This window comes from Aspergillus japonicus (assembly GCF_003184785.1).
Source record: "Aspergillus japonicus CBS 114.51 unplaced genomic scaffold BO86scaffold_92, whole genome shotgun sequence".
Classification (NCBI taxonomy): domain Eukaryota; kingdom Fungi; phylum Ascomycota; class Eurotiomycetes; order Eurotiales; family Aspergillaceae; genus Aspergillus; species Aspergillus japonicus.
In genome coordinates this window covers 57,712-71,998 of record NW_020291729.1, presented here as the reverse complement: position 1 = coordinate 71,998, position 14,287 = coordinate 57,712, and the positions used below count along the sequence as shown (strand labels likewise).

General features: G+C 36.1%; 3 protein-coding genes across 3 annotated transcripts; all 3 read left to right on the top strand.

The window, feature by feature from the left end:
• The first annotated feature begins 808 nt into the window (after positions 1–808).
• Positions 809–1,606, top strand: BO86DRAFT_372299 (uncharacterized protein). Its single transcript, XM_025670343.1, has 2 exons — positions 809–1,039; positions 1,117–1,606. The coding sequence occupies exons 1-2, from the start codon at positions 831–833 to the stop codon at positions 1,517–1,519; spliced, it is 612 nt and encodes a 203-aa protein (XP_025522586.1). The 5' UTR covers positions 809–830; the 3' UTR covers positions 1,520–1,606.
• A 592-nt stretch (positions 1,607–2,198) lies between these two features.
• Positions 2,199–5,126, top strand: BO86DRAFT_443130 (uncharacterized protein; the record flags this gene model as incomplete). The annotated part of the gene is made up of 4 exons (XM_025676343.1): positions 2,199–2,445; positions 2,525–2,549; positions 2,662–2,683; positions 2,754–5,126. The coding sequence occupies 4 exons, from the start codon at positions 2,199–2,201 to the stop codon at positions 5,124–5,126; spliced, it is 2,667 nt and encodes an 888-aa protein (XP_025522585.1).
• Positions 5,127–13,307: 8,181 nt separating this feature from the next.
• On the top strand, positions 13,308–13,478 carry BO86DRAFT_277683 (WD40 repeat domain-containing protein; the record flags this gene model as incomplete). Its single annotated transcript, XM_025667286.1, has 1 exon — positions 13,308–13,478. A coding segment is annotated over one exon (171 nt), but the record flags the coding sequence as incomplete, so codon positions are not given.
• Positions 13,479–14,287: the final 809 nt, after the last annotated feature.

The window sequence follows — 14,287 nt, the reverse complement described above, 5'->3', positions numbered from 1 at the left end:
TAACATGCTATTAGGTATAGTAGTATATAGAAGATATGAATATAATAAGATTAATATAATTTATTGTTGAAAAAATAAGGAGAAAAGACGGCAAGACCGAAGAATACCTGTAGACAGTATGAGAAACGGAAGCCGGACACACAGCAGAACTTCGGCAAGCACGAAAATGCCACAAAAATAGTTATAAAAGCTAGATTATTTCTTTTAATATTTATAGATACTATAAAAATATCTATATATTAGATCTTAGATATTAGCTATGTAATAATTAAGCAAGCAAGCTGTAATTTCTTATCTGAAAGTAGATATCTTGCAAATCAAAAAGATTAGTAATAATATCTTAAGATAATATATTGGCATCTTTGGACTTGCAAGAGTTATTTGTTTATCACACTATTTCACTCCTTAGCCCTTATACGCTGCACCTGATCATACTTTGGAAGCTAGTCAACCGCTTAGTAAGTATTATTGAACTCAGCGTCTGATGCCTACACGAAGAGTAGAAAAAAGAGGGCAGATACAAGTACTGGCTCAGAATCCACACTTGGGCCGAGTAAGCACTTGTCAAGGCCGGTCTTCTTTGGCGCGATTTTAGAGGTCAGCTTACTTCGGGACTACCGGCTCTGAAGGGTCAGATAAAGTCTTGGCATTTAGACCCTGTCCCTCTCCGCCGGGCCCCGTGCGTAGTAATCCACCGTACCATCGAGAGGCAGTTTCCAAACTCGTACTAGTACCTAGTTAGCGTAGTAGGCAGTTAAGTGACATAAAGCCATCCCTCCTCTCGTCCCTTGTTGCTATTTCGTCCTAAGCTGTCTCAACGCCACGACACGATGAAATCAATTCTCCTACAAACCCTGTCTCTTTGTACTTGCACCGCTGCACTCGCAACTCTTGCCAAGACCGACCCTACACAGTATACGATGGCCCAACTGGACAACCAAGTCCCGGGCCACAATGATGCCACCTACGACACCGTGCCTGAAAATGAACAGATATTCAAGATCGAGTTCCTTGAGATCGCTCCGACTCCTATTATCGCGTGAGGCCCACCCTTCACCCCCCCGCCCCCCTTTGTTTCTCTTCTCATTATTCCTTAATACTAATAGCCGGATAAAGTGACCGTGTCTTCTTCGTCTACCTCCGCGGTTGTTTACCCGAGTCTAAGAAGAAGGAGCTGGCACTTCCCGACGAGGCTCTTATTAATGCAACCCTAAAAATAAGCGCCTCTGTTGTCTACCCGGATGGTAGCCACGATAACGAAGACTCTATTATGGGACCATTAAAGACTACACCCTTTAATAATCTAGCTCATCTTACTATTCGTGATACCTATGGGGTTCAGGTTGACTATATGCCCAGTAGCGACTGCAGTGAGATTTTACTAGATTTCCAATTTCTTACAATGTTTTTAAGAACTGGAATGTGGACTTTTAAGGTAGATGCGCGAGCTGGAGATACAAACAATACGTGCCTGTTTGCCATGAAATTGACACAATGGTTAGAGGGGAGGCTAAACTAGGATATTTGGAAGCTGCGAGAAGACCTTTTAATTAAACATGTCAGAGATTGGATGTGTTAGTCGCAGAATTTATTCTATAGAGGTTGGATAGTGCATTCGATTCCAATCTTCCCCAAGTAGCTCTGTGGCCCGGTGGCTGTCAATTAGGGTCTTCCTCTATTGGACGTGACATCGCGTGTAATTGCTAAACATGTACTGTGAGCTGAAATAGTCCTTGGCAAGGGCGACGATGACAGGTTTTCATCGATCTAGTCCAGCACTACTAAGAGGACGTTCCCACCAAAAGTCTTCCGGAGATTCTAAAATGGTAGGTATTAATTTATCTATGTCTTTGAAGTGGATCTCTAGTAGGATTATTGATTAACGGTGTCTGACTTCCTTTCTAGATAAAATCCCTTACACACCAGGACTGCTTGAACCGTTACATTCAACCTTAGTCCAATCTATAGCCTGTATACTAATCGTAGAATCCGATATCGGGCGCCTTCAAGTATGTCGAGATGAATTTACGTTATGCTTAGACATTTATAAGACACGTTGAGTTCTAGGAGTATAGTGGATAAAATTCTTAATATATGTGGAGGAATTCTACTATAAATTATTGTACTGTTGCCCTGTACTGTTCCCGTAGTCTACAAGTATCTGATCTTTTCTTTCTATCCGCATTGATCAGAACACCATGCGTCTGAGATACTCTCTTCACCTTTGGGGACTGTTTGCCGTTCCCGGTGTCTTGGCCCAAGTCATCGATTACTCGGCTGCCGCGCAGTCGATATCTGCTGAATTGGCCGGTCCCTCGTTCGTGCCCTACATACGACCCACCCAAAAGATCCTGGAATTCATCGCCGTTGGTGATTCATACACCGCAGGTACCGGTTGCAATGGAATAGATGAAAAACTAGGTGGCGATGCCATTCGTGGGCAACGTGCGTACCCCAGGCAAATGGCTCAGGATATAGATAATTGGGCCTTTATCAACAACGACGACGTTCTACCGCGTTTTAGCTTCCACGCCTATACTGGCGACAAGGTAGAAGAATTAGTGGCCTATCAGCTGAAGCAGGGAGACTACCAAGAAGGCGACGATCAGCCACGCAACCAGCCCTTTGGAAAACCGCAAATTGCTCTGATGACTATTGGAGGCAACGACGCGATGCTCTCTACGTGAGCATCCCTCCTCTCCCTCCCTATGGCACACTGTACACTATATGTTTACTTACTGACTTCGCTGGAGAACAGTATATTGAACGATTGCATATACAAAGCCTATAAGGCAGGCGACTGCCAGAGCACTCTCGATAAACTTCAAGACGAACTTGACAGCGGGAGCTTTAAGGATAAAGTCAACTTGGCCCTATACCAAGTAGCACATGCAGGAAGGCAGGCCGGTGGTTCCGAGCCTCGTGAAAGCTTTCAGGTGTTTGTTCTCGAGTATGTTACCTTCTTCGGCATGGGTCCCGAATGTAACGATTATACCTGGTCAATCTGGCCAGGTTGGTGGAGTGAGCAGCCTAAACTCACTCTGGAGCTCCGCCAGCAGCTGAATGACAAGGTCCGCCAGGTCAACGCGGCCATCAAAGCGGCAGCTGAAGATCTCAAGGCAATGGGCGTCATATATGTGGAAGGAATCCAGGACGCTTACAATGGCCATCGCTACTGTGAATCAGGGGCCTCCCGGGACATGACGGAATACAGTGTGTGGTTCTGGTCGCCAAACAACCACATCAACACCCCGTCTGAAGGCCCTGGCGACCCCAGCAACGCTGCGTCAACGGACCGCGTCGACCTTGCGCAGGGCCTGCTTGATTTCATGTTCCCCGGCCAGGGCAAGGTGGTTCCTACAGCAGAGTCTGTCAACAGCACGCCACCGTGGGAATGGGAGGGCGCTGAGAAGTACCCGGACTGGCAGTCACTGCTGGATGCCCTCCACGACGCTGCCGGTGACGATGCCAACGCCCAGAATCTAGTGCCGCTCCAGTACATGCGCACGTTTCATCCCAAGGCAACGGCGTATGCTACGCACGCCGAGGAGCTCTTTGCCGCCATTGCGAACAACAGAGGGGCGGCTGGAGCGGCTGGTGATGGAGGCCAGCAGATTGCTATTGCCTCATACATCAACCCTCTCGCAGACCCAGCTTCGTGGCAACGACTCCTCGCATACGACACCAAGAAGGTCACTGTAATGGTTGCAAATGTCCTGAACGGTCCGGACTATGTGATCGATGACTCCTGGAAATCGGTGATCGACCAAGCCGCTAGCCAGGGTAAAAGGATCCTTGGCTATGTTCGCACGGGCTATCTGGGCGTAAGTCAACAACAGTTCACGACCCGACTAGGCTCGCATGACCTCGCAGACTGGGCTTCACAAATTGAACAAGATATCGACAAGTGGTATGAGCTATACGGTACCAGTCTCGGCGGTATATTCTTCGATGAAGGCTGGCCAGAATGCGGCCCCAATAATATCTACGCAGATCTATACGCATACATCAATAATTATACAAAGCGAAAACACCCTGGCGCATACACAGTCCTCAATCCTGGCTCCCCAATTGCTCAATGCTTTGAAGACACTATGGATACGCTGTTGACATTTGAGAGCAGCTATGAGACTTATACGAACTCGTTTGTACGTAATGATTGGACGCCAAAGGATCCGCGAAAGATATGGCACATCATCTACAAGGTACCACAGAGTCAGATTACAAGGGTTGCTGCCCTTGCTTCGAGCCGCAATGCAGGTTTGCTAGAAATTACCAATGATGATCAACCCAATCCCTACGATAATCTACCCGACGAGGCTTACATGCAAGCAGTCATCGGGGCTGTTCCGGGTGGTACGCCTCTAATTGATGACCCTGCCGAAGCCACCAACTCCTACGTTGCTGGCCTTCCGAGCGACGTGATTGTCTCTTCTTCCGACTATAGCTCCGTTACCCTCATCTGGTCATCAGTTCCAGATGCTCTTGGCTACGCGGTGTACAAGAACGGTGCACAGATTCTAGAAGTGCCACCTTCATTGACCCAGGCTACGGTTGGCATGCTCGAGCCAGGAACCTCTGGCATCACCTTCGAGGTACGGTCAATCTTATCGTCGAACAGTGGAGGTAGCCCCCGGACAATCACAGCGAGCACGAAAAGCCTCCCGGAGGAGGGTGCCATCGCCAATGTGGGCTTCGAACAAAATGGTCAGACCGTGACCTACACAGCCGATGTCTTAGTTCCATACGCGTTCGTGCGACTTTTCATTGGCATCAACCAACCCAGTCATGGCGGAGTTCACGGGTGGCCAATTCAGGTGCCAGGCGTGGACGCCCAAGGTGTCGCGTGGCATGAGGTTGTCAACTACCTTGTTGAAGGGAACGACTTTTACTCCGGCCTTTACAAGTACAGTGGCGCTTGGGACGACACTAGCAAAGTCAATGCGGATTGGACGTGGACCTCTATCGGTGAAGCGACTCAGTCTCAGGATGGTTACACGTATACTTGGAGTGTACCGCTCGCTGGCACTGATGCTGTAGCCAGCGAGTATGTGATACAGGATCAAGGGTATGCCCCAATCAAGAATATATTCAAAGGGACCCTTTATTCCTACAGGGAATTGTGAAAGACCCGGAAGGAAGTTATCTCAATGCATGAAGTCGCTAATGGAATTGCAACAGTAATGGAACTAGTCTAGTTCTACCATTTGACCATGGATAATGGAAGAGTACCTACTCGGAAGCGAGACCGGCGGGCGGTGGATCCGGGTAGCTTGTCCATTGGCTGATGCCGACTGTCTTTTGCTCTTTCTTTCTTTCTCTCTCTTAACTTCAATCAATACCTTTCATTTCGATACCTTACACTGCAGTATTCGATAACAGTCATATGGTCTGTCTGGACGAATCCGACATTCTATATCGACATTGTGCGCTTTTAATTCGGTAGGGAAATGATATTCTCGAGTCGGATAAGCAGGCAGGCAGTAAGGCGTCAGTCAGGTTTATCCGCGTCCGTGGAAAGTCCCCGTGGGACAGAAGTACGATGGCTTCCGTAACTTAAATCTTTTTTTTTGGCAATTCAACAGTTTTTTTTTTTTTATTTTTTTCTGACAGTCGGTCAGTCTGCATGGGCAGGTTGATCGCCATTGGTTGGGTGTCCATAGCAGTGAATTCAAATTGTATCGACCTCAAGAGCTTAGGTAGGTAGGTACTAGGTACGGAGCAGCGAGGATGTGAACGGTCTTCGGGGGTTATGGTGGTGAAGGCCGAAAGGATTGGTCATACAATCGATTAACTTCACTCACAGACAGAACTAGGGTGTTTTTCTAGGCAGAAAGAACCAAGACCCGACTGACTGACCACCCCCATCGATGTATCGACTAACTGACTGTTACAGGGCCTCCCCCAGGAGACTTGATCTTGACATCCCGAGTCGACTAGTAAATAAGTTTACCTTGTAGAGCAGCACCATTGGAGTAAGAGAAATTGAATCTTTTATATTTGATTATCCCCATTTAATGGATTGCGACAGTTCTCGACTTGACTTTGTAGTAGTGGTGGTGAAATAATGATTAGGGAGGAACTGGCAACCAGAGACCGAGGGAGTAGGTTTTCTTTTAATCTCGACGCTCTACTAAAAACAATATCCGGGCCTGGGGACTTTCTTTTTTCTTCTCTCTCTTCTTTTTCCTTAATTGCTCTTTTAGTTTTACTTTTACTTTTACTTTTACTCTTTTATTTTTTCTTTCTCCTCTTCTCCTCTTCTTCTTCTTCTTTTCTTACCTCTTTTTCTTCCTTCTTCTCTTCCCGCCTGTGTGTTTTTTTTTCCCTTCCACAACTGTTATTTCTCCCCGAGTCGTGAAAATCGTGTTGCCTGCTGGTTCTTGCAGAGACATGTTTTTTTTTTAACCCTTTTTCTTTCCTTCTCCCCTTTCTCCAACCCGTCCGTGGTTCTTTCTTATATTTTCCCCCTCTCCACCACTTACCACTCTCTACTGCCCGCTCTGTTGGTGTGAGAGGTAGTGACCGACCCAACAATACAGTCCTTCCGGATACCGGTGTCACTACCTACACTCTTCGATTGTTTCAGCAACCCCGGGATGAAACAACACTAAGCCAATCCTGGCACGGACCTGGAAGATAGTTGAGCCGTGTATTATAAGGCATATAACACCTTTGTTATATAACAACTGTTTATAATTAGATATCTTTTTATACTATATATTATTTATTATTGCTTTTAGAAAAATCGCAACTGCTGTTCAACTACTGATAGCAGCTAAATTATAAAAATAGCCCCTAATCTAGCTTAATTAATGCTTAATCTTATTTATAATATGTTGAGTAATAGAGACCTTAGTACTTTTTAAATAGCCGAGACGGCTGGTTGCAGCAAATAAGTTATTTTTTAACTGTAATCCAACCTTTAACTTTTCGGCAGTCTTAAAGCCCCCCTATTTAAAGGCGGACGGCCGCGAAAAATAACTCCGGTAATACTAGAAGCTCTATATAACTATCTTTTTAAAAAGCCAGATTTTTATCTATATAAAATAGAATTATTCCTGCTAGACAAGTTCGATATATATATACCAAAATCTACTATAAGTAATATACTTTATAAGTAAAAATAGTTAAAGAAAGTTGCTCAGCAGCAGGCTAAGAAATAAAATTCTAATTTATAAAATAAATATATTTATATAATCTCCGACTTTTCTTTGTTTTACCTAGTCTATATTAATGACTCTGGGTATAATAAACAGATAGGCTTTTAAAAAACTGGATAGTCTCTAAATAGTATAATACTAGTCTAGATATCTAAATTCTACTGGGATTAATACTACCAGATTCTTTCTACTTACTTCCAGGATAGAATTATACTTGTTTATATATTTTAAGGCACAACTAATGCAGCTTTCTTTAAAAACTTTATTAAAAAACTTTTTTAGTATTACAGAAAGTAGCCTAAGCCTAAATCAGTTCTAATTATAAATAATATATTTTTTTATTATACAGAGCAGATTAAGTAAATATATATAGAAAAAAATATTAAACTAGTCTATCTCCCACCCTATTTACCTAATCTAAATCCTATTAAGAAGTTTTTTACTAAACTTAAATCTTTTATCTGTTAAAATTAGTATATATACCAGGATAATACGGCTTAAGGGTTCAAAGCATACCTTGGATAGTATATTAATAAAGTTAAAGTAAAAGTACAAAATATAAAGGGGCACTTCTGGTATATAAAGTTAACTATTAAGTATTATAGTAGTAATAATTAAGCTGCCGGTAACAGTAGTTAAGTAATTACAAATTATACAGTATAGTTGCAAATACCTATATCTTTATATATACTACTATATAAAAAGATTGCTAAAGTATAAAATTCTTAAAATAACTTAAAGTTCTTATTTTAATTAACTTTTTTATTTAAAAGCCAGTTATTAACTTTACCAATACACCTGCATACGGCTCCCAATTTAACACCCTAACTAATAAAAAATTTAGGATTTTAATTATAGTAAATTTGTTTTAAATTAAAACAATTCTCCAGTATTATATTATATACTTTAATAAGATTTTCTTTAAAACTGTTGGTACTTACCTGTAAAAAGTGCTATACAGTATATTCTTTAACAGCTACTTTAAAAGGCCTAGAAATATTAATAGCAGTACAGATAAAAGAATAATTTACAAAAAAAAATTAGTATTAGCTAAAAAAAATGCTGTTATAGACTAAGATAATTATATAAAAAGTATATTAATATTAATTAAAAAGGTGGATCTGGTTATAGAATATATAAAAGTTTTTTATTATAGCTTAAGTTACTGCTGCTTCTCTGTATATAGCTGTTTACAAATACTGTTAAATATATTATTATATATTTAAATTATTTTATCTTCTTTTTCTACAAACCTTACCAACTTCCTTAGATAGTATATTTATAGTCTGTATACTTTTTGCCTATAGGATCCTATCAGCAGTACTGTAGCAAGACAACATAGTATACTAGGGTATTGTATTGCCCTGTATACATCCCACTATACTAAAAATTACCCAGAAATATTTTTAGCATTAATCTTAGCCTTTTATATATTAAATATCCTTTTAGCAACTGATGTTTGTCTCTATTTATTAGACCCAGTTAAAAGCAGTTTAGAATCTAAATAATTAATAGAAATATAAAGCCAAAGCTTTTTTTCTTTTTAAAATAAGCTTTTTTATATAGTAAGCTGTCTTTGTATAGCTGTCCAGTTAATATCAGTCTTTTTAAAATACTTAGTCAGATCCCGCTATAAGCAATTATTTACAGAAACTACTACTATAGTATTATCTAGTCTTACCTGTTAGTTATAAGCTACTTTCTAATATAGAATATCCTCTGCTTTCTACTTAATATTAGACTAATAAAAGCTGAGGTTAAGTATCAGATCCTGTTCTATATTTTTTACCACCATCCAATTATTTAAAGTTACCCTTTATTTAATAGAATAATAGATATTAGTTTTTTTCCAGTTATTAGCCCTTATATCCTACTCTGGTACGGAATTTTGTTGTTCAGGTAGAGTATAATATAAAAGGGTAAAACTTTAATTTTTATAGTTAAAAAGGCTAAATCTAAACAGGGTATACTTACAGCCAAAGTTCCTAGGGGTGGAGGCATTTAAAAAGGACTATTTCTACAAAATAAACTTTTAAGCCTAAAAAGCAGTTCTACTTAAAAAATTAAAAGTATTATTATTAAAATAATAGATACCGCCGAAAAGCCTATTAATAAAAAGTTTTAAATATTAGTTAGGAAAATAAAAGCTTCCCAGTAATCAGATATATAAAGTTAGATTTAAAAAGGGCTTCTAACAGGCTTAGAAGAATAAAAAGTAGAGCTAAATATATTATACTACTTATACTACAGGTGTGGTTGATAGCAATATCCTAATAAAGGGGCAACAAGTAGTAGAACTATTAGAAATAAAAGGCTATATTTCTTAGATATAACTGCTCCTCGGCTTGGGCCGACACCACATCTAATATCAAACAACTCACCAAAACCAAATTTGTTAAACTACAAGAAATTGAAGATTATTCAAATACTTAAATTATCTTATATTTTGTTGATCTTATCTATAGTTAATATCTACATCTTCTAACCAATTAGCCATAAAGGTGCTTAAAATAATAAATATTACTTTTATTAGATTACCAAGGGTTGCCTTTTATTTTAATATTCAGCTTATAATATAATAAATAAAGAGGATCAACCCCCAGGTATATTTCTGTATTACAATACCAATACTATGGCATATAACTCTGGCTGGAATAAATAAAATAGAAATCCCTGCCTTTTCCAGTATACTACAGAGCTAGCTATAACTGGCTAAGCTAAGTAAAAATTATTCTTACTATTCAGCTGTATCAGTTTAGTAAAAAATTTAATACTAGTATTAACTAATAATAGCTGTATTTTCTTTTAAACTGCTCTTCTCCTGCAGTTTTACTTTCACCCAATATACAGCAGCTAATATTTTAAAATATTTAAAATACCACATCCCTTTAGAAAGTGTTTTAGTTATCTATTTTATCAGCAGAAAAAGAGCAAAAAACTAATTATTAAATTAAAATAAAACAAAATCTAAAAGTATTTTATTAATAATAATGCCTACCCTGTTTTTTATAAGCCTGCAGACTAGGCTATTTAGTCAACACAAACTTTACAGCTGCAAGACTTATGGCAAGCTGCTTATAACCAGCTTAATTACAACCAGTAAAATATTCTTTTAATTAAAAAGATTTTAATTATACCGGGTAAAAGAAAAAAATATTTTAAAAATCTAATTAATCAGATTATTATAATAACTAAAAAAGAATATAAAAAGTATTCTTAAACAGCTGATAAAATATTTTAGAAGACTTTATAGAAAATTCTTAATATAGTACTGTTATTTAAAAATATTGTAGGTATAGTAGCTGTACTCAACTCTATACAGTATACAGCTAATATATAAAATATTATTTTACTTAGTCTAATAGTATATATATAACTGGGCATATTAAGAGTTGCTGCTGATATATTTATTACTTAGTTTACTAGTTAGTAAAAAAATACTTCCAGTCCTGTAATTTTCTGTTTAAATTATTGGAGTACTTGGCAGATGTTCTAATATACAGTACCTTTATTAAATAGAAATTCTACAAGAAAACAAAAAGTATTTCTAACAACCATTTTATAAAAAATATATTAATTAGACTTTATAAAGCTATTTTAAATTATGTAGTCTAGATATACAAATTCCAAAAAGCAAGTATTAGAAAAAGAATATTTAATATAGTAACTAATAGCCTTCAGCAACTACTTATTATATTCAAGACTTCAGTTAAAAATAAAAAAGCTAAGCTAAATAAATTAATTAGATTAATTAAATATCTTAACTGTATAAAAGAGGCAGAAAATATTTTACATAAGATTAATAAACTGGCCAATTTTCTAAAGAGACTTTTTAAATATTCTGGCTTTAAAAGCTTACTACTAGCAGAAGAAGTATTTTTTAACTTTTATACTTATTAGCATAAGAATTACTGTCTTTTAAATATAAAAACAGATCTTTTTAACTGTATCTTATTATAGGCTTAGTTGTAAAATTAACTTATTTTCTAGCTAAATAGTATAGCAGAGACTGGTAAATCTACTATTATATAAACTATTACTTAATTCTTCCAGAATTAAGGGCTTTTAGATGCCAGCTTTTTTTTAAGCAAGGCAAAGCTGACTATAGTAATATAAAGCACTTTATATCAACTTTTGCATATCAGCTGATTATCAAGCACCGGCAACTAGATTTTAATATTTTTAATATAATTAAAAATAATTTAAATATTATATTTAAATCTTTTAATTAATAGTTTAAGATGCTTTTTTATCAGCTACTCCAAAAGCTGTCTACTAGCTAATCTATAATAATTATAATTGTTATTAATACTTTAGACAAGTGTAACAGTAATAAAAATTAATAACTTATTCTTAACTACTTATTTAAAATATAATAAATTAAATCTATATATTTTTAAGTATTTCTAACCAGCTGACCTAAACTCCCTCTTTACAATAGCTTTAATAAAAATAAGAATTACTATAATTTAATCCTCCAGAAGCTTCCTAAGTCTGTAATTAAACATAATATTCAGCTTTTTTTTAAAAATAAGCTTTTAGCTATATAAAAAGAGTGCTTACTGTTACCCAACTGGCCTAGAAGTAAAAAAAATTAAAAAGCTGGTAGTAATAGCTATTTTTCTATTTATCTTTGCAGCAACAATTTGCTGCTTTATTAAAAAAAATAAATAGTATCTAAAACAACAGCTTAAAAAGATTCTCAACAGTATAAGCATATTTTTAAAAGACAAAATAGTACAAATATACACACCTATTCTAAGCCAGCTTCTTACTGGAGCCAATAAAAAAAAGATATAACAACTAAAAAAAAAATTTTAATATATAATTAAAATAATTATTTCTTTAGCTTTACCTTTATTTTTTAATACTCTCTCCCTGCTTATTAAGTTTCTACTTAATAATATTAATAATTACTTGGACAGATTCTACTCTGTTTTTAGTATACCAGTAGATTTTAAAATACCAGTCCAGATTCTATACTTATTATTTTAAAACTACCTCCTAGACAAAAAGTGCCCGTTTTATATTTCTAAGCAAAATATATATAGTAGAATTGCTTTATATTATCTTCAGCTTATAAAAACCCGGCTTAAAGAGAATATATATAAGCTGTAAAGTTACAGAATCTAATAAAAAAAATTAAGCCTAAGATTATTAAAAATTATTTTACTGCTAATATATAATATACCTGTTGCTACTGGGTTTATTATATTAAATAAAGTAAAAATAGTATTATAAACTGTAATATTTTTTTTTCCAAAACTACTTTTTTTACTAAATAGAGGCACTAGCTCTAATGGAAGAAATCTCTAAAGTAATAGAATTAATAAATATATTAAAGTTAAAAGTATATATAAGTTTCTAATTTACTACTTAAAAGACTGGCTAAATATTATCTAGGCGCAACTTAGCTCTAAGTTATCTGATTTTTTATATAATATAAAAAGGTTTATTTATTAAAATAACTATATAGCAGTAATTACTCTACTACAGATTTACTATACTAGTCTTATATTTACACTAACTAAAAGTATTATTAAACAGATATTCTTTAGCAAAGTTAAAGATTAACCAGCAGTTAAAACAGTAGTAAAGGATTCTTAAAGCTTAACTTTTTAAATATTTAAAAAATATTTTAAATTGGTCTGGTTGGTGGCCTTTTTACCAGACAGCTGTATACTGGTATCAGCCTTAGACAACCAGACTATTAAGCTCTAGAATACAGCTATAGGTATTAAGCAGTATATATTAACCAGCTACTTTAACTAGATCTGATTGGTGGTCTTTTTACTGAACAGCTGTATACTAGTATTAGTTTTAGATAATTATACTATTAAGCTTTAAAATACAGCTATAAGTATTAAGTAGTATATACTAACCGGCTACTTTAACTGGGTTAGATTAGTAGCCTTTTTACTAGACAGCTATATACTAGTATTAGCCTTGTACAACTGTACTATTAAGCTTTAAAATACAGCTACAGGTATTAAGCAGTATATACTAATTAGCTACTTTAACTAGATCTGGTTAGTAGCCTTTTTACCAGACAGCTATATACTAGTATTAGTTTTAGGCAACCAGATTATTAAGCTTTAGAATACAGCTATAAATATTAAATAGTATATACTAATCAGCTACTTTAACTGGGTTAGATTGGTAGCCTTTTTACTAGACAGCTGTATACTAGTATCAGCCTTAAATAACTGTACTATTAAGCTCTGGAATACAGCTATAGGTGTTAAGCAGTATATACTAATCAGCTACTCTAACTGGGTCTGGTTAATGGTTTTCTCACCAGACGGCCGCTTAGTCATACAGCAATCTACTTCCAGTTATTCTATCTCTATCGCAGATTTTTGGGTCTCTCTACAAGGTAAAAGGGCTCTGTGGCTTCCTCCTAACTATCGTCATTTTATATATTTTGCTATTAAGAATACTATACTTGCCCTTGGGTTAAATAGTGGACACATTCCAATCATAAGATTTAATCTTTAATAGAAGAATATCTGTGTACTCTACTCCAATCCCTTATTTTCTAATCTCTCTATAAAAAAAGGGCCTGGGATATGCAACACCTTTATACTATTATTTATTACAATCGTCCCGTGATTTCTAGATTATTTGTAATCAGGCCAGTTTGCCACTTATATAAGTCTAGCTGTTTCTATAGATTACTGTACACAGTACATGTTATCACAGTATACTGTAACCTTGCGGAGCATTGTTATTCCATCAGGCTTCCAGATTATGTTTAGCGTGGTTTTATCTTAGGGCTGCTGAAACAATCAAAGAGTGTAGGTAGTGACACCAGTATCCGGAAGCCCTGTAATTATCTCTGGATTTGCTATTAATACAAACGTGAGAATATAAAGATAATAATAAATCTTTATTAAGTGCAACAGAAAGCTTAGTCCAGCTTTACTTAATTTCTAACTTAAAAGGTTGTCGGCTGTGATCAAGTATTATACTTATTAAAATAATTAATCCTGGATTGTAGCTAATGTAAAAAAAACTAATATACAGGCTATATAATTACGCAATTACCTGGATAATAATAGCTTTCTTTAAATTTAAAATAAAGAGAATAGTGTTTCTAGAGAGCTGACAGACCAGTATTTTTT